At 33.2% G+C, this 20,779-nt stretch overlaps 1 protein-coding gene across 6 annotated transcripts in view; it reads left to right on the top strand.

Annotated features, from left to right (window-relative positions):
• The window catches only part of PCDH7 (protocadherin 7), a 411,267-nt gene that overhangs the window by 212,500 nt on the left and 177,988 nt on the right, over nucleotides 1–20,779 (top strand). For 2 of the 6 annotated variants that reach the window (XM_059065818.2, XM_059065817.2), the window contains exon 3: nucleotides 7,261–7,356. The exons of the other annotated variants lie outside the window; for them this stretch is intronic. In XM_059065818.2, coding sequence (XP_058921801.1) covers nucleotides 7,261–7,349 — 89 coding nt within the window. In that variant the 3' untranslated portion in view covers nucleotides 7,350–7,356. The remainder of the gene's footprint in view (nucleotides 1–7,260; nucleotides 7,357–20,779) is intronic. 6 annotated transcript variants of the gene reach the window in all.

Here is a 20,779-nt window from a genome sequence, read left to right as displayed (position 1 = left end):
GCATAGCTTCTGCTAAACTTATTCAAGCCTGAAGCATTTTTGACAAAAAAAAAAATGTTTCCCAATTGTGAGTAGATTACTACATTTATGTGGCTAAATTTACACAGAATTGACAACTGTTGTTTGACTTGGCAAAGTTAGAATATGGTAGTTGATACCAAGAGAAGGGAGGTAGCAAAAAAAAATTGTAGGGAAAAGAGAAATTTCAATGAAGAATCTATATGCAGTTGTGTTCAAGGGAAGGATGGTTGAATAGGGACATTTTATCCTAAAGTTTTCACCATAACTTGATTATTCTATGTCCTGCCCTCACATACATGAGACCAGAAAAATGAAGGTAAAAATTTGTCATGTAATATTTAATTTCATTTATTAGTACAGTCATTTGTAAGTCCTGGATAATGAGTGCTACATGGAGTTAGACACTGTCTATTTGGATACAGAGCTTTACTATTCATATTTATAAAGTCAGGATGTGAGAAATTATTAAATGAAAAGCTTGGTTACATTTTTAACAATATATAAATTTTTTTACAACCAAATTATCTTGAAAATAATTTCTATAATTATTTGCATGTGCATTGGGTAGAATAAAATGCTGTATTTATTTATTAAGCTGAATTAAATAATAAATTAATATTTTCTGGGTCCAAGGTTCAACCATAATTTCCATTATTACTTTGGCTTTAATGCTTTATTTTCTTTGCTTGCTCTTCTGATAACTTAGTATGGGTTGAATTGTAGTGGTGGCGAAGTCAGCCAAAATGATGGATTAGTATAAAACATACTTTGTAAGAAAAGGAATAGGCTAATCCTAAACTCTTCATAGAATATTGCAAACTTTCTCACCTAAAATTCACAGTGTCTTAGCGGTCATTGGTGTATTATTACAGCCAGTGTTTGTACACTGAGCCTGGATATTTATTGTGTTTTATAAAATTCGAAACCTGGGCCTTGATGAAGTTTATTTTATATTTTAAAACCATGCTTCTCTACTAAGTGTATTTTTTTCCTCTGTGCCCTAATTGTCAAAACTAAGGTGCATTAGCAGAAAATAGTTTGCAGTTGGGAAATAGTTTTTAACATTCTATCCATGAAGGCCTTGAAGATCAAACATAGACTCTAGATGGTACAAACCAGCATGGGGAAAAATCATAACATTCTCTGTGTACCACACTCTTAGTAAAAGTATTTTCTAGATAAGTTGACATTGATTAGTAGACTTTATGAGCCTCCTAATTCTCAATTCCAGGTTGAAAAATCACAGTTGCCAGTTCAGATTCTTAATACATCGTTCATATGGGTTAAAATATATTTTCATTTATGTATTCATTTATTCATTCATTGCTAAAATGTAACTGAAATCTAATTTCAAAGAGAGCTGGGAGATTCATGTCAAGTAAACCTCTATAAGAGATGGAAGAGGTTGGTTAAATTTGTCTTAAGTTTTTTACCATCTATTTGATTTTACACATTCATTCTATATTTATGATGATACTGGAATATGTTTTTCTAAAATTGCAGTTTGTTTGTATGTTTTCCTGGGAGAGGATAGGATGAGGCTGGGTGGAAATCAAGATTCGTCTATGGGCTTGCTAAGATCTTCATGAGAAGTGATTCTCTTTGGAGTTTCCAAGGTAGTTCATTTCATACTACTGTATTTCTGTTTTTTAAATCCCTCATAGTCACCTTTAACCTCCCCACCCACTCTACTTCACTGCTGCCCTTTTCACTGCTGTTTATAACTTCCATTCTCTCCCCCCGACCTCATGGTACTCTGTGCTCTCAGCATGATAACCAATTCACTCTCCTTAAATATACAACAAAACGCAATATATTACTGAGTGTTCTAATTAACTGCCACACGTAAAAATACTTTACATATTTCATCTCACTTAATCCTCATGACATTTTAATATGTAGCTTTTATTATTCACAAGAGAGCAAAGGGAGGCTCACAGACCTTAGGTGATTTGCTCAAAGCCATGCAGCCAAAATAGCTGAGATGGGGTTTGAGGAAACTGTCAAACCAAAAAACTCACATCCTTTCTATTACAACATACTGTGTCTAGCCATGCCCTTCTTTCACTGGAATGGTCTTAACCTCTTTCACCTCTGTCTCTGTCCTGCTGGCAAATTCTTTCTTAAGTTTATTGCAAGTATCACCTCTTCTGTGGAGCCTATGTTGACCCTCTCCTGCTTAGCTCTTTGCATATCACACATCTGTATTAGAACATATCATAACGTCACTCTTCTCACTTATTCTTTTGGTTTTGGAAAGTATGGTAATCATTTTTCATAAAAATATTTTATTTATGTCGGCATGAAATGACTTTGTTATGACTATTTTCAAATATGTTTACAATTAATTATTTTAAACAATTTTATTTTTGAATATAATGAATACCAATGGTGACATACGCCACATAAAAACAAAAGCACTTGGAGTCATCTACAGTTTTTAAGTGGCTAGAGGAGTCCTAAAACACAAATGTTTAAGTACTGCTGGCAACAGCAGTGTCTAGCACAGATTGAACACTCTTTAAATATTTGATGAACAAAACTGAATAATCAAATTGATATAACAACTTTTAGTTGCAGAGACTATAAATGTACTATGTGAGGATTTAGGATTTACATGGTTTTATAAATTTACTCAAACAATTATAAGTCAAGAAGAAAATGAGCAAAAACCGCATTAAAATATTTTTTTAGGGAAAACTAAATTCAGAATATTAATTATATTAATCAAGTAAATCATATATTAATTAAAATTCTAAGTGAACATTATTCAATACATTAATCAATGATGAAGCAGGCACTCAGGTAGCCGATTAGTTTGTATGGAGGACACAGTGGGTCATGATATTATAGTTATAAATTGTGAGATTTTTTTTTAGAGAGAAGATTTGTAAAACATTAGAAATTTGAAAATAATAAAGCACAATATTATAGATTTGCTAGAAGCTTTATAAAATGTTTTTGATGCAACTAAATCTTGAAATTGTTAGAAAAATGTATGACAACTCCAGATTTATATATGGCAATACTTTGTCATTATGAAAATTTATTTTTAGGAAGTAATGTGTGATATTAAGTAAAATTAATGAACATCTTCAATTAAAGAGAAAAAAACAAAAGAATATTTCATGCTTTTATTGAGTTAAGAAATTTTAAACGTCATATACTAGCATTATTATACCACACTTTAAATTTACATATAACAAACCTAATTAAAATGTGTAATTCAGTATTAGTAACAAAAGTTTACACTTAAATCTCTTTAATATTATCTTCTAATTTCTTCATTACACAATTGTTTTACTAAAGTTTGTAGTTGGTAATATTAAGCACTGTTATTTAGCTGATTTTTATTGCCATTAAGTTAAGCAATCTATACTTTTAAACCTTAGGAATGTAAAATACAAAGCAAGATACTAGAAACCCACCACTTACTAAGGAGAGCTAAGTAAAGGGTTAATAGTCATTCTTTCATCTTAAATCACTTATAATTTTTATTGATTAAAAAAAACTTCAGGTGTTGCCTACACAATGATGTTATTCCCCTTGTATTTTCTGTTTTTTGCCTCCTCGTGGTCTCAATACTCAAGCTCTGACTGATAACCTTACCCAGGGTTTGTACGATTGTTTATTTTGTACTTAAAAAACAATACTGTTTGTTCCTCTTTAACAAAAACTGAATTGAGCCATGTCATATCTGCAGTGGAGCAGTTTCCTGAGTGCAGAAAGAACATGTAGCATTCCTTCCTCTGCAAAGCTTTTCAGATTCCACCTCTTTTCCTATTGCCACCAGGGCAGATCTTAACCCTGTCCTGCAGGAGATAGCAGGAAACACCAAACACTCCAGCCCTGCCTAGACACACTATGGACACTAGCATAAAGATGAATAAATTATCCTTTTTGATAACTTTCCAGCCACTCTTAGCAAGAAGGAGAATGAGAAAAAATTGAACCAATTTATTGCCTAGAGTGTGGCCCCCTAGGAGGAGTATATGAGACTGTGTTCAAAAAAGCCCTGGGTATGAATGTGAGAGACTAAGGGAAAGTTTTAGGGTCAGAACCAGGGCTAAAATATCAGTTTTCTAATTGTTAGAGAAAATGTATTTTTAAGATGGACCTTACAAATAGGATAAAAAACACTGTTGTTATCAGGAATGTTTATGCAGTATGGTAATGGCCTTTTCTCATATATCCTTATACCAGACAAGCCAGGTTTTGATAAAGCTTTAAGGACATCAAGCAGAGAACAGCAGTTTCACTGGCTAATTAATCTCCGTCTTTATATGTAGTTTGATGCGTCTCTTCTACATATCAAGGTGTGCTCTGTTTCTCCCACCATACAATCTATTCTGGGTTGACTAACTTCAGACTTGTCAACACTAAACAACCTCCTTCCCACCACATTGCATTAGGCTGTGTCAGCTTCCTTTTCTGCAAATGGTTTCTTTCTTTCATCCTTTGTCAATATCTGTCTTCTCAAAGTTCATCCTCTTATCTCTTCGCCTTTAACTTCCAAGCACTATGAAGTTCAATGCTTATTTTTGTTCCCCAACTAATGATTATATTTTTTGAGGATATGAACCGAGTCTTGTGCCTTAGTCTTTGGCATTACAACTCGATGTTGTGCTCTCTTTGCTGCTTATTTCACTAAGTCACACATCCTTTATATACAATATCTTAGTATTGGTATTTCTACTTTTATCATACATTTTTCCCAAAACAGAAACCTCATAACTTTGTCTATAAGCATATTCCTACCAAATACCGCTTTAGTAACAGAGATGATTTTGTTATCCTAGCCCTACCTTTTAAATATGAAAAAAAAATAGCTTTCACTTTTATTTCTCTTAATCTACAAAGTTCTATTGTCCACTCAATGAATTCATGACTTGGAAATTTCAGTTTAATCTTCTCAGTTACCATTCTATGTTGTTTTAGTTATTTATAAACTCGGCTATTTATAAAATAATTTTATTACTTGTTACATCTTGATAAGTTGTACTATTAGTGATCATCTGTGTTTTGCGTGTGTATATTTATTTTCCAAAGTTTCTCATAAGTACACCTTTGGTTATTTTTGTATCTTTCACAGTGCAGTGCTAATTTCCAAATATATTGTCTCATAATAATCTACCCTTCCTAAGATCAAAGGAAGAATTTACTATATATCAAATCCTTGCGGTATTAAGGATTCAGGTACAAAAAAATGCTGTATTTCATGCTAGATTAAAGTATTTTGCCACAAGTTTAGAGCATGAGGATTCCTTTTTTTGTTGTTGTTCCTGGCTTGGGAGATTCCGACCCTTGATTCTTCCAAAGATAAATTGCTGATCCCCAAATAATCACTTAGGAATATTTAAATGTAGGAATAATTATATTTTTGTTACTTTGATATTACTGGAATATGTAGGTTTTAATTTTGGAGGGAGATTTAAATTTTTAAATATTACATGTAATGGCAGTTAATATTTTTAAAATTAAATACAAAATTAAAAATTTAAAATAAAAAAAGCAAAGCTACCAAAAAATTGTGTTCAATCATATCAGATAAGATGTAAGTTGGCTACAAAAAAAAAAAAATTAAGTTTGCTACTTTGAGCTCTTTTATTTTAATTGAACAGGCCTAGATGCTGCATGTGCCTTCAGAATTCTTTGATGCTAATCTTTTATGATAACCAATTAGCTTCCAAATTTCTCAATTCAAGGGCTGACTAATACTATTACCTAAGCATTAAGTGGGTATGTTATTTTAAACAGAGATGATGGCTAATTGTAAGCAGTGTGTCAAAGACCAGAGGAGTTGAGAAACTGGAAAGTTTTGAGACATCCTGTCTAAACAGGATTAAGGCAAAACCAAAAGGATTATCATGCTTCAAACCCCAAAGATCTTTGTGATAGCTGCTTTCCTAAACATCAGGATTAAAGGTTAGAATCACATTCAGAAACAAGAATGCAAACATGTATTCACAAAAATCCCTGTCTTTAGGGAAAAATTCAAGAATGTCCCATCCCTTCTGTAAATATTACACTAAGAAATGTATTGGTGTGAGGGGTCAAAAAATTTTTTTTCACACAAAAAACTAATCTCTCCTACCTTTCAACTTTACTTAAAAAAATAAATCGACTATTTTTTTTAGAACAGTTTTGGTTCACAAAACAATGGAGAGGAAGGTACAGAGGTTTCCCGTGTGCCCCCTGCCTCCACAAATGCATAACCTTCCCCCTTACAATGTCCCCCACCACAGGGGAATACCTCTTCTTCATAAAATATGCATATTTCAATCAGTTTATCTCCAGTCTGTCTAAAAGCTTCTCTAAATACCATAAAAATATCATTTTTCATATAAAGTTTGTATTTAAATAAGAGCATATACAAAGTTAAAGATTTCTTTAAAAACAAATACTTAGTGCAAAATCTGTAGCAGTATTTGGTTTTCAGATGTGGTATTATCTCCTATATTGATTTATAAAAGCAGTTAATCACTATTAAAATTCAAATCGTTTAGTATTATCATCAACTTTTTATTAAAATTTTTCACTCTCTTTCCATATAATTCTATATATTTACTTTTAAAAACTTACATATAGTCCAGATTAAACCATGTCTACAAAAATATAATTAAAACACAAAACTTTTTGCAACTTTTATTAGTTTGACCTCTTGCAGTATATAGGGATTCTACAAATCTACTTCTTTTTTTTTGTTAAATTAACAAGTTGAAGTCGTTTTGATATCAAAACTACATACCCTTAGGAGAAAGTAAAAAGGAAGATGCGTTGTGAGCAATTAGATGTATGTCAATTAGATGGAGGCAGAACAAATAAATGGTAATAATCCTACTGTGTGTTGGGGGGAAAATACATATACATTTGGTTTTGTATATCCAATAGTTTTTTTTTCTTAAATCTGTTGTAAAAACAACAACTATACCTATAGAAAAATGGCCTGCCTTAAACTACCCCGTCGAAAAGTGAGAATAAGATGGTAGCTCATTACTTGTAGCAGCCCCCGTGTCCTAGACTTGGAAGATGATAGTTGGAGAGTGTTCAGATTAACGCCGTTGGAAATACCTAATTTGTTTAAATTATCTTTGAAACTTATCTAGATTTTTTTGAAAAAGGAAGAAAACAAGCTCAGAGTTTTTGGAAATTGTTTTATTGGCAAGGTCTATGGATGGACACCATTGTGTAGGGGCTGCTGATTTTCCCTTTACAAATTTCCCCATCTCCCTTCCCCAGGTGTTGCTGCCATCACTACCTTTCCCTTCCTCCCCTTTCCTCATGGCAAGACGCATGGAAGAAGAGTGCTGTTAAGGCCTCTCCATTAATGAACAGGTATGGTGGTTCTCATGAATCAGTGCAGTGCCCCTCTTCTGCGTTCTCCATTAATAGTCTATCTCTTTTATATTGAGAAGACTCATTTACCCACCTACACAGAGCCTACTGATACAGAAAAAATCACTCAACCTGAGTATATCTTTACATATTTCAGCATGCTATGCATTTTAGAATTCCCTGCACAGTTGCAGAATACTTTTTAAATGTAAAGGAATAAAGAACAATTAATTATATCATTTTCAGAGAAAGGTGCTATGCAGTTTCCTCAACTGATTGTACAGGAATAGGAATAAAATGGACCCTGTATGCTTCTATATGCCTCTTCCAATGTTATACAAATACTTTTTATATAACGTATCTTTGAAGAGTGTAAAATGGAAATACTTTGTGAATTTTAACTCATAATTCAATTATTATAACATTTGAATTTTCAAAAGCATTACACAAAACTATGTACATTAATTATAATGCTTATTGATCTGGTTATAGAAAATTAGGTATGAGCCAGTTCAAATGAATCTAAATACAAATCGATGTCATCGAGATGTCAGAGCTGAACATATGCTAATCGCTTTCCTCAAAACTTTCTTTTGTCAATTCAGCTGATGGCATTTGAGGGAGGTGGGGGGCACTATTTCTTTCAGCAATCCCAAGATTACCTCATTCAGGCTGCTACAGTTTGCAAGGAGCTAGGCCCTCAGGGCTCAAACAACTGCAGAGTCATAACCTATAAAACATAAATACTAAGTCATCACAGAGAAACACCCACCTTCTTAATTTCCTTTTTCACTAGCAGAACTGGTCCTCCTAGCTCCTGCAGGGGCTTGTTTTGAGGATGTGTCAGGCTCTGCATTACATCCTTGTGACTATCCAGATCTTTGAGACATGTAACTAGAACACTACCTTTGGGCTGGGAAGATTATTGGCAGATGTCTTAAAAACAAAAATAAAAAATCAGTGATTGTGTCTATAGGTGTGCAAGTGTGTGGCAGCACTATTTGTGGTATTCCTTAAAATAGCAAAATTAAGACTTGTTTGTGTACATAAACAAAGCAAACTCTTGATTTATAGGCATTTTCACTGATGCAAGCATTAACCATTAAAGGCTGGAGCATTAATCTTCATTCAGGAATGCATAGCCTCTTACTCCAAAAAGCTCTGAAGTCATTGGCTGGCCTTCATGATCCCATTTCTACCTACATTTCTAGTCCATTTTATACCTTTACCCTGATGTACACTGTACTCTGGACTCCCCATCTTTCTCAATGGCTATAAATAATCTTTCCTGTCCACAGACCTTTGCACTGTTGGGTCTTTGCATTTGGAGAGCACTTTCCTCAGGTCTGTTTGGAAAACTCACAACAACAATAACAACAGCAAACATGTACAGAGGGTTTACTGTGTGTCGGGCACAATGTAAATAAACTTAATAATCTCCACTTTCTTAATTCATCCATACAAAGGAACATAGAGTTAGAAATTATTATTATTCATATTTAATTGATAAAAAATGAGGCTTGGAGAAAACCTAAAGTGGCCAAAATCACTCAGAATTGACTGAAGTGCCATGTGCCTTATGTAGTATCTCCTGATTCCTCCCAAGCAAAGCTAGGATTCTCATTCATGTTCAACTGTGAGTTTCTATGATTCCATCTTATCCTTTATGAACTCTTCTATGTCCACAGTGTTTGTTTTTCACTAAATGCTGAGCAAATGAATGAATTTTTAGAAGTCATTCATCCTTTTCACCCTTGTATGGACCCTTCTCCTCATCCACAGTTTCCTCTACTCTGCTTTTATTCCCCTTAGCTTGTGGCTCTTGACTATTATTAGATTCACAGATGACTTAATAAATTGTATCATAAGAAATCAGTCATTATTTCCCCCTAATTTTAGGACCTGCAGTTAAAAACCAAGTAAGTATAAAATTATTGAAAACACAGAAAAAAGATCATTCAAATTTTATAAAATTTATCAAATCTAGTGGTAAGAAAAGAAGCACAGATATACTTACATCTCACATGGAAAGAAGGAAATTCAACCAAAATGTTCTCAAGTTTTGAGGGAAGGTTATCAGAGAAACACTTTTTTTACATTATAGGCAAATAAAGGAAATATGCACCATATAAGAAAAGAGTCGTTTACCATACAAGAAAAGAAAGAAATGGAGAAGTAAAATTAGATGAGGAAAAGAGGATAAACCAAGAAAGAAAAGAAAAATCGTTGAGAAAATAGAAACAAAAAGATTTTAGGAAAGAGAATAAATTGAAAAGCAATAAAAAATTGAAGGAAAGATATTGAAAACCACGGACACTGAAAGAACTTTAAGAGAATATGAAATAAAACTTGGAAGGGAAAAAAATCAATGCAGGTAGAGAAAAAGGACTTTATTTATAAGTTCATGTTTCCTTTATTCTTAGAAAAGCCTTTGAGGTAAAATGGCTGGATAGAGAAACGGGAGTTAAGATACATTACCTTGTGTACACTGTATTTTTCTAGGACTTTTTTTTTGTGGAAACAGTGCTTTTGAGAGCAAGATAAGCACTTAAGCATTAACTTGGAGCTATGTACTTAGAACTAAAAAAGTTGTGCCTAGAGGGTACAATTGAGCAGGCCTTGTTGGAAAATTAGAATACAAGTCAAAATACCCTCCTCTCCCCACTTTCTACCAAGATAATCTTAGAATTAACCAATCTATTAGCCCTGTTAATATAAGGATCATTTCATTTCTATTTTTCTTTATGTGGAGTGCCTGGAGCATAGAATGAATATTTGCTGAATTTGTCATGGAATTTTAAGAGTTGGTAGAGAGATTATGGTCCAACCAATCAAGTCTTAGATTGTTCATGCATCCCTCAGCACCATCATAAGAATCACTAATCTCTGCTCGAATGAATCCAATGACACAAAATCCAGAGGTGGCTCACTTTATTTGAGGACATGTTTAACTTTTCAGCTTTTTCTTATATTTCTTATCAAATTCTGCCTTCTCATAACTTGAATCCATTTATCCTGAATTTTCCCATTGGGAAAACACAAAATAAGTTCTATTCCTTCTCCAAATGAAAGTACTTCCAAGACCTAAATTCAGATACAAACTCTATCCTAATGTCTAGCTATATAATGTCTCTCTCTTTCTCTCTCTCTCTCCCTTTTTCTGGTTTATAGCCAGAAAACAGTTTTCCTAACTGTTCTATGTTACTTGATTGCAGATACTTTTAGCATTCTGGTTATTCTCATTTAGTGCAAAATACTTTATCAAAAGAACAAGGAATTCTTGATGGGCTCCCTCGGTTTATATGCTTATATTTGTTCAGTATGAAGAACCCAGAAAATCCACTTAAGTAACTTCAGGGAGAAAAAAGGAGGTGCAGTATAAAACTACATATAGCTTTGATCTGAATTTGTACAGAATAAAGGTATGGCTTGGCTAGTATATAATATAATATATAAATAAAATAAGTACAAGTATGCATAAAAATGAATGAAAAAAGAAAAAAATGAATGAATTAAAAAATAGTGTTTGATGAAAGTAAAATAATTTAAATGCCTACTTTTTATTTCTTAATTGAATAATACTTTAGTTTGAGTTGGTGCCTGATATGAGTTTTTCTTTAAGATGCCCATTCACCATTCTAACAAATTTGGTACAAAAAAATACATATCCTTACAGGGATAGTATCAGTGGAAGTAAAAGGCAAACAAAACAAAAATAGAACAAAACAAAAACTATTTTCTCAATGCAAATTATTGACTTTAATGCCTAAATGTGTGCTTGCACATAACACTATGTTACATGGAGGTCAAAATAGAGCAAAATAAGATTGAAAGATATATAAGGATGCCCTGTCAGATATGGACTTTCCTCAATAAAAGTTACCACAAAGTAAATTCTTCATGTATGTGAACTCTTTCTTAATGCCAAATTGCTATCAACGTCCCTTGGTGACTCCTATCTATGAGTAGATTATGGCACTCAGAAGCCGTGCACATCTGCCTTTCAGTGAGTGCCTACACAGAATATATGGCCTTTTCTAGAAGTGGGAAATTTAATCAATTTGCTGGCAGAGAATACTTTTTATGCCACACAACTTTTCCCTGAGCCTACCCAAGATTTCAGTTTTCAAAGTGCTTCATATATTATGAACCTATATAATCGTAATGAACGTCTTCCATAAGGTCATTAATGTGCTTGACTTTATATTCTCAAAAGCTCCAGTGCCTACATAAATTATTTCTCTATCATACTCAATGTTGCTTTGTATGCTCCCTCAATTCCCAAAGTAATACCCTTTTGATATTTGGTTATATATGAGTCTTAGGCAATATTCTCAAAATAACAGAAAACCTATATGTGCTTTGTCTATCAGTGCTATAGAAGATGTATATACTATGTGCACATATATAATTTAACATTTTAAAACTTCTTTTAATATTTTAGAAAGATGGGAGTTAAATGCAGGAGGTACAGATTAATCACTTAACGTCTCAAAACCTCACTTATTTCACCAAAATGAGAGATTTAACTAAAACTGATCTTTAACTTTCAATTTTCTACAGAATATGGAAGACAAGGAATTTTAGAAATTGGGGTTTTGGTCTAGGTTTTCCAATAAATGATATTTAACCTCCCTGGAGCATGGTTTCCTCATCTGTATAAAATGGAAACCAAGGTAGACCAGGGATGTTATCTTTAGTGATAGCATGTGTTGACCTATTTGTCTTTCTGGAGCTTTCTCTTGAGACGGATTCTGAGAACTTCCTTTGACTCTGTGGCATGGATTGCTGTGATCATGTGATCAATTAGCATTTATGTTATAGGCTTCTTACACAATTTCTAAGAAGGCTTCTAATTTTAAAAAAAAGTTTATTGATTGTTATCACTTAAGCTGCTATATTTTTTCCTTTTTTGTGTGCTTTTAAAAATATGTGAATCCAAGAAAATGTTTGATGTGCTGAGGAAGACAGGTGTGGGAGAGGACAGTCATTTAAAAGATACTTGAAGCACTTTAATGCAGAGAGAGACAAAGAATTTGACTCATTCTTTGTGATTCCTGGAGGCAGAACAAATGCTAGCAGGTGTAAATGGTAGAAAATTACTTCCTTATAAGGATAAAATGTATTATCTTAAGAAATGCTCAACAAAATCTGCTCCATAGACTAGTCTGTATTCTGAAATCTTTATCACTGAAGATATCAAAGCTTAGGTTGCATGATAATTTCTCAAAATCATTATTAAAGGGATTCATTCATAAGATAACAAGTTAGACAAAATGGATTCCAACACTAAAGGTCTGTGATTCTATGGTAATCAACAGACATAATACCGATAATTCTCTACTGGAATCTGGTGACATAATTCTCAAAGATTTCATTGGACTGAGTGATTGAGAATTTTTAACATAAGTAGTCTAATTTTTAGCCAATTCTACAGTGTTCTAGTGAAGCTCTTTTATCTTACTAAGACTACCCTTCCGAAGACAAAGTCGCTAATTTTCATTTGTGGAACCATCACTTCTTTTGCATCTGGAGACACAACACTGTCCTCGTTTTGAATGTTATTTCTCTATTGCAATGAAACTGACTATAGCAAAGTTGTAATAAAGACAACTTGCAAAAGTAATTTAATGATTGATTTCAACTTATTAAAGAGTGGAATATAAAGCATTCACATAGAATCATAAATTATTTTATCTGGAAGAAATTGTTTTATCTGAAAATTCGTCATTTTGAAATCTAGTTAATGAAAAGAGTAACTTTTTCAAGGTCATTAAGTTCGTGAGAGAGCTGTGCTCCGGATTTTCTGAATCACAGTCCAGGGGTAACCAAATTTACTGCAGTAGCGTGCTTAAAAGTACGGATCTTGGTGAGTTGACACTTTCTTTTGTGTCCTTGGATTCATTGCTTATCTGGAATCAGCAGAATGAAATAGGAAAGCAAACAATTTTATTCATAAGAATCCGAAAAACACTAGGTAGTGTAGTCTGGAGGGGCATGGAAGTTGACATCCTTTTGCAAAGCTTGACATTGCAAACATTTTTTGTAATGGACTAACAATTTTTGCCAGAAGTGAAACCAGTAAAAGATATATTGCAACTTAAAATTAGGAGTTGCCTCATATGACCTTATCACCACCACCTTGTGGCTGGGGACACCACAGTATGCAATACCCCCAGAGTTTACAGCAAATAAAGCAGAGCAAGTTACCAAAGATTCCAATCATAAGCCTTAACAAGACTCAACTATCATTATTTAAGCTTGCCTGTCCACTCTAATCAGGACAACAGGCATCAATTAAATAAATAGAACATCCGATTATAAAGAGAATTGTTAACACAGGCACATTAGCTTCTTATAATAGGATATTAGCTAATTGACAGGGGGAAAAATGTCCTTAGACACCATAATGCATATTACTCAGGATTTTAATTCTTTGTGATCTTTGTTATGTGTAATACCATGATAAGCCAATGTGTTCAAGTAATGAAGAAAATGCAGGAAAATATTCTTAAAACAACGAAGAAATGTAGATCTAATTTAGAAGTTATGCCACTTTTGTGAGGATAATGGAAAACTTGGCCATAATGCTAAAGGTTTACTGATTTCTGAATCTATAATTCAGAGCAAAAAAATGAGGTTGGGAAGGCTGATGGCTTTCCAGAGGTGTTTTGGATCATTTATTTTAAAAGGATTTTCCAATAAAGCATGATACTATCAATGACTTTTTTTAAATTTCTGAACTGATTATTAAAAAGACATTGTATAGTATATGTCTTTAAATATGTGAATTAGGTAGGCTTTGCATAGTAAGTATCTTTTAGTATATATCCATGAGACATTTTCTTCCAGGGGACTGAAGTTCTAATTTTATCATGGAAATAAATGGAAAGGTAACTTTCAGCTAATCCATTAATTTGCTTTATTGCGAACTCTGCTGGATCACATTAGGTTAGGGGAAAATATCCAAATAGTTTTCATTTCAATAGGAATGAGGAATCAAATCATTTGGTGATGTCTTGCAACACTTGCGCTTAAGAAAATTGTGGTTATGCCTCAGAGACTGAAAATATATGCTGAAGTGTGATGAGTAGAGGGTAGCTCTATGAGAAAGTAACGAGAGGGAAGATAGATTAAAAATAGGCAGAACAGGGCTTCCCTGCTGGCGCAGTGGTTGAGGGTCCGCCTGCCGATGCAGGGGATACGGGTTCATGCCCCGGTCCGGGAAGATCCCACATACCGCGGAGCTGTTGGGCCCATGAGCCATGGCGGCTGAGCCTGCGCGTCTGGAGCCTTTGCTCCGCAGCGGGAGAGACCGCAACAGTGAGAGGCCCGCATACCGCAAAAAAAAAAAAAAAAAAAAGAGGCAGAACAAAGTACATGTGCATGGAAAGAATAAGTGAAGTAGGAAGTTACAGTTTTTTGAAATCTGCTTAACTTATAGTTAATTTGTTTGTTGTATGACAAGACAAGCAGGTGGACTGGGAATGCGGACAAGAGTGAGGGAGGAAGGAAATAAATAGTACTGTGCCAGGCCTGCTCAAGAGAGTGCCCTTTTAGATGTCTCATATGGTTAACTGGGTCGATAGTCTCTTTTCACTTTTCCAGAATAAATGTCAGGGATATATGAGCATTATGTAAACATAGCAACCCATCAACTATGTATCAAAGAATACAGAATCTATTTATGACCAATTAGGTTGCCCTAATAGTGGTATCAGGTTATTATATATCACAAAAGAAATATATGCATGTGTGTGTAAAACTACAATTTATTACTTTTGGATTTAAAGAATAACTATAGAAAATGAAATATATTTTATGTACCAAAATTCTCCTTTTAACAAGTCTCTTTTAGTTTTAAGAAGAGTTTGGTGTAAGTTATGAGAAAAAAAATCTTCATGTATTTTTGGCTTTAAGCACTTTAAAGTGCTAATGATATATATATAATGGAATGAAAGAGTCTTTGAATTCTATAGTGCTTTACAATTTTTCCAAGTTCCAGACACATGATTTCATATAATCCTATAATAACCCTTCCTTTTCCTCCTCCTACCCCTATTTTGCCCCTCCCCCCTTCCCACACCCCACTATTAACCACTAGTTTGTCCTTTATATCTGTGAGTCTGTTTCTTTCTTGTTTTACCTACTAGTTTGTTGTATTTTTTAGATTCAACGTATAAGTGATATCATATAATATTTGTCTTCCTCTCTCTGACTTACTTCACTTAGTATGATTATCTCTAGGTCCATCTGTGTTGCTGCAAATGGCAAAATTTCATTATTTTTTTATGGCTGAATTTTATTCCACTGTATATATGTACCACATCTTCTTTATCCATTCATCTGTTGATGGACACTTAGGTTGCTTCCATACCTTGGCAATTGTAAATAATGTTGCTATGAACATTAGTGTGCATGTATCTTTTCATATAGTGTTTTTGTTTTTTTCAGGTATATACCCAATAGTGGAATTGCTGGGTCATATGGTAGTTGTATTTTTAGTTTTTGAGAAATCTCCTTACTGTTTTCCACAGTGACTTTACCAATTTACCTTCCCACCAACAGTATCTGAGGGTTCCATTTCTCCATATCCTCGCTGACATTTGTTATTTGTGTTTAAAGTTGTAATGATTTTTTAACAAATTGGATTAGTTCAATCTGTAAGTGAAATGGTTTACAAATGAAATAAATGATTATGGGGCATTGCAGGACTTTTAAAGGATATAGCTTTTATTTAATGAGATAATTTTAATCTTTAATTTAATCAAGAAAAAGTAGACCAAAATTTTCTTTTTATTTTATTTTATTTTATTTTAATTTTTTAAACATCTTTATTGGAGTATAATTGCTTTACAATGGTGTGTTAGTTTCTTCTTTATAACAAAGTGAATCATTTATACGTATACATATGTTCCCATATCTCTTGCATCTCCCTCCCTCCCACCCTCCCTACAAAATTTTCCTATGATAAACCATTGCTACAATTAAAATACTGACTGGCAAAAGACAAAAATCAGATTATCTCATTACCAATTTAAGAATAAATTTTTAAGAAAAGAAAATGTGTCATGAACAGATAAACCATACAAGTATTTTACTAAGTTTTTAATAATTTATTTTTCCAAACAAAATAATATATATATTTTTTCTTTTAAAGAGTCTAATATATTTGCTAGCCATTTAATTTTAATGTAACCAGTTAATAAATTGAAGAGTAGTTCAAGGAGATATCAATTATTTAAATGTTTGTTACATTTTTGTAATGGTGGGGGGAGCCTGCTAATTATTTCAACAGTGTGAAGCTCAAAGCACTATATTAGCAAAATTAGATGGTTCAGAAAGTTTAAGAAAGTAATGAATCATCTACAACTTTGTATAAATATCACTAACATTTTCCAAAAATGTCATTTATTGGACATTGCAGTGATGCTATATGTTTAGCTTTTACCTCCAATTGTAGTTTATTTATGAGATTCAATAATAAGAATGATTATTTTTTGAATTTTGCTTATAAATTGAGGGGCAATAAAAGGAGCATTTTAGCAATATAAAGATATTTTTTAGGCAAAGATTTATTATAAATAACTGAGATTTAGGAGTAGTTTACTATAAGGAAATTTGTGATATAAAAGCACCATTAGTACTTAAAATGATGAATTATTTTCAGGACTCTCATAAAGTCTAAATGTCAAAGATATAAATTATTTTGTCTTATTAAATGAGTTGTCTATTTTTAGGAAAAAAGTAGAATTAAACATCAGAACTACTAATTACTGAGCATTTTTGATAAAGGAAAACAAACTATATTAAGTGTGATGGAGTATACTTTGGCATGGCTGTAGTTTATATGAAATTATTTTTTCTGTAGTTTGATGAACATTATATTTATAAGTAAAATGTGTATATTACTTATTCTTCCAGAAGTCTGATGGCATTAAATTGATTTTCAAGTGTTTGTGGGTTACTTGCCTGCCTAGTACCCCGGCGCATAAGGATTTACTTTGTTGATAATGAAACTTTTAGACTTAAACTGCAAAGTCTAAGTGTCATACACTTAAGACATACACTTAAACTGTAATGTCTTCATCTATTTTAGTAAGTGGTTATTTACTTATTTCTCTCTTTTACTTTGAATAAATAGTTGAGAGCTTCCATTTTATTTTGCACAAGTCCTAAATGAAAGGGAACATAGATAGACCTAATGAGTGATTGTCTGTCAGGGCAAAGCATTTACACTGAATTGTCAGCTACTAAATATGATAGACAGTCTAACCACTCCATGTTCTATTTCTCAACTGTAAAATTATAACATACTAACATATGTCAAGCTCCCAATAGCTCATGTAGGCATGATACCCTACGGATGGTTTCAAATAGAAAAGGAGCAGGGAAGGAAGGAAGGAAAGAAGGAAACATTTTCTACTGTTTAATAAATGTGTCAATCCCTCAGTGCATTTGGAGATGCTGCATCCAAATAGAGAGGGCATAGAGTATGGATATAATAGAGAACTTCACAGTTAAAAGAGGAGTTTCTATGTAGTTGGGCTTAGAGAAATGCTCTTAGGAATGAATTGGAAAATGAGAATTGGCTGCAGCTAGGTCATGTAACAGGGCACTATGTGGACCCCAGGAAGCCAGCCAGTTTATTACTGAGCAGAATGCTGCCCTGCACCACTACTTCCTACTGCTAACTATAGGCAGAACTCCTTGGGCATAGCTACTCTGGGGGGATAATCTTCTAGAGAACACTTACACAGTGGTCACAGTAGAGATCTGGTGAAGAAATTACAGGATAAGTTTCATGCTGAATATTAGAGGAACAATCTTTACACATGTGAATGCTTATTGCAGGGTAAAAGAAGATGAATCAAGCATAGAAATTGTTGGGCTACAAATAATTTACAAATAGAGATAAACAGAAAAAATGTAAACATGAGACTGAAAATTATGTGAGAACTGCTCATTCTCAAGAGTTAATTAAAATATCATCTATCTTGTGCATCTTATTTTCTGTCCCAGGATTCTCTGGCTGTTATTGATGAAAATCAACTTTGGCTGCTAAGGGGGCCTCCTTCATTTTTCATGTGAACTTCAGTTATAGTCACATGATTTTTACACAATATAAAATGAGAAAATAATAGTAAGACCATACATGAGACCAAAAATATCTCTACTGAGTTGAGGGAAAGGGAAATAATATTTATTTTTAAAATGTTTTAATCTGAGTAAACTGAGTTAGATCTCATTTTGAATATAGAAATTTTTAATTAGAGTTCATTCCATTAAAGAGTCTAGGCGACTTAAATATATGAATTAAGAAAAAAGAAGGCATAGTTGTTATGTTACATTGAAATGAAAATATATGGATTTATAGATGTTCTAGGCAGACTATTTTCTTTCAACAGATCTCTTGCCATACGAATGCAGTCATTTATTATTTCTTGGGAACATTTATAAAATATTAACTATATTCTTAACACTTTTCAATTATTTTCATTCATATTTTATCTTATTCAAAAATGATTTAAAGTAGCTTATAAAAATGTATTATAAAAACTTGACAACTCGTCATGGTTTTATTATGATTGAAACATATCTAAGTCTACCAAAACCACAGCTCCCCCCCACCTCCTCCACATATTGTTCTTGTTATTTGAAAGTGTCATCTTGGTGATTGCTCATCACACATGAGTGTTGTCAATTGACATGGACCGCGCTTGCATAAAACTTACCTATTGGGTTCTTGACCTGATACCATCTCATTGTTTTTACTTCCATCTTCTTGCCTCAAACAGTACCAGATCAACTCACCTGTCTTGCAGATATGAATAAGCTATCTACTGCTGCTTTGTTCAAACAGAACATGCCCATAGGGTGTTATTTCCAATATTGTTTTAATAACTTTAAAACATTTCCTCTGACCTAACTAATCTCCCTCACTCACCTCTCTACCCACAAAGTAATGTTGGTAATCTGCCTTTCCCTTTCCTTAATCAACACTCACATTTATTCAGTGCACCTCTTCTGAGCTTGATATTAGGAACAGCAGAATTCAATGCACATTAGTTTATGAACGAATTGAGCTGGTCTTGGAGGAAACTATTTGAGTTGAATTCCTTCTTGTATATGAAAGACTAATAAGGTCCTAAAACAGGGATATCTACAATGTTTAAAATGTTTAATAAACAGATGTCTCTGTAATAGATTGAACTTTAGGAAGTATAACTGTCTGGCATTGTAAGAAGGGAATTATACAGCACCACAGATATGTATCAAGGGTCATCAGCTACTCTTGCTCACATTGGACAGCCTAAGGCATTATTTTCTTAAACTATTAGCCCCCCAAATATTAAAAAGCTGTAAGATGTGTGTATGTGTGTGTGCATGTGTTTGTGTACTCACACGTGTGTGTTTCCAGTGGAGGTAGAAAGGTGGTCAGTTAAGTGTAGTCATTCTACATAAGTCATTCATTCAAGAGCCATGAGATTGACGTAAGAGTCTTGGCTTAATATTAGTATCTATCTCTATAGCTGTTTGATTTGTTCATTATTTCTGCTGAAGTGATAACAGCTCAGCTGGGCTTCCACCATGAAAGTTAGAAGCCTGAAGACTAAGTTGTATAATCATCAGTGTTCTAATCAGCCAAGGTTCTTTTAACACTTAACATTTCAGGTATTTCCCAATGATAGGAAGTATTACAGCTATTGACAGGGTGAGAAATGCGGAAGAGGTATGCCTTGGGCCACTGTTGAAACCATCATATGAAACACAACCCTTGGCTAATGGTAGCTATAATCAGGATGATCTGATAAGGACTGACTCACTGATTCCTTTGGCTTTTGTTCTAAATCTAGTCAATCAAAAATAAGGTTTCAAGTATAAAATAGCATGCCATATGTTGACTAAGCATATGTTTTGAGACTTAAAAGTCATCGGAGATTAAATATTCCTTTCTAACTTTGGTAAGTTGCTTTTCCTGGATAATATTATTTTCTCAGTTTTTGTATATATGCTTCCTCAATATTGGGGATCTCTAAATAATGCAATTTTTCCCAATTCTTGGTGATTGTTTAAGGCCAAATAATACATTTGCATTGTTGCAATATAATGCACCTTTAGAAAAATAGTGGTAATTAATTTCATCGAACAATTAATAACAGTAGAGAATACCTTTTTTGTGCCCAGTCCTGTGCTAGGTGCTAGAGTGAATTTATAGAATTTAATCTGTTGCTTATATTGTTTTTATCCTTTTTTTTTCTATTTCATTACAAATGGAGTGGCTGGATATTTCTGCATTTGTTACATTTCACAGATAGTGAAGTGGTGTATAAATATGTAGTGCCTTTTAGAGGCACTAAATATCAGAAAATATCAGAAAAAGAATATCAGAAAGGAGAAAAAGAAAAAAACAGCACAACCA

The sequence above is a fragment of the Kogia breviceps genome, chromosome 6, assembly GCF_026419965.1.
Source record: "Kogia breviceps isolate mKogBre1 chromosome 6, mKogBre1 haplotype 1, whole genome shotgun sequence".
Lineage (NCBI taxonomy): Eukaryota > Metazoa > Chordata > Mammalia > Artiodactyla > Physeteridae > Kogia > Kogia breviceps.
This window is presented reverse-complemented; position numbering and strand designations above follow the sequence as displayed.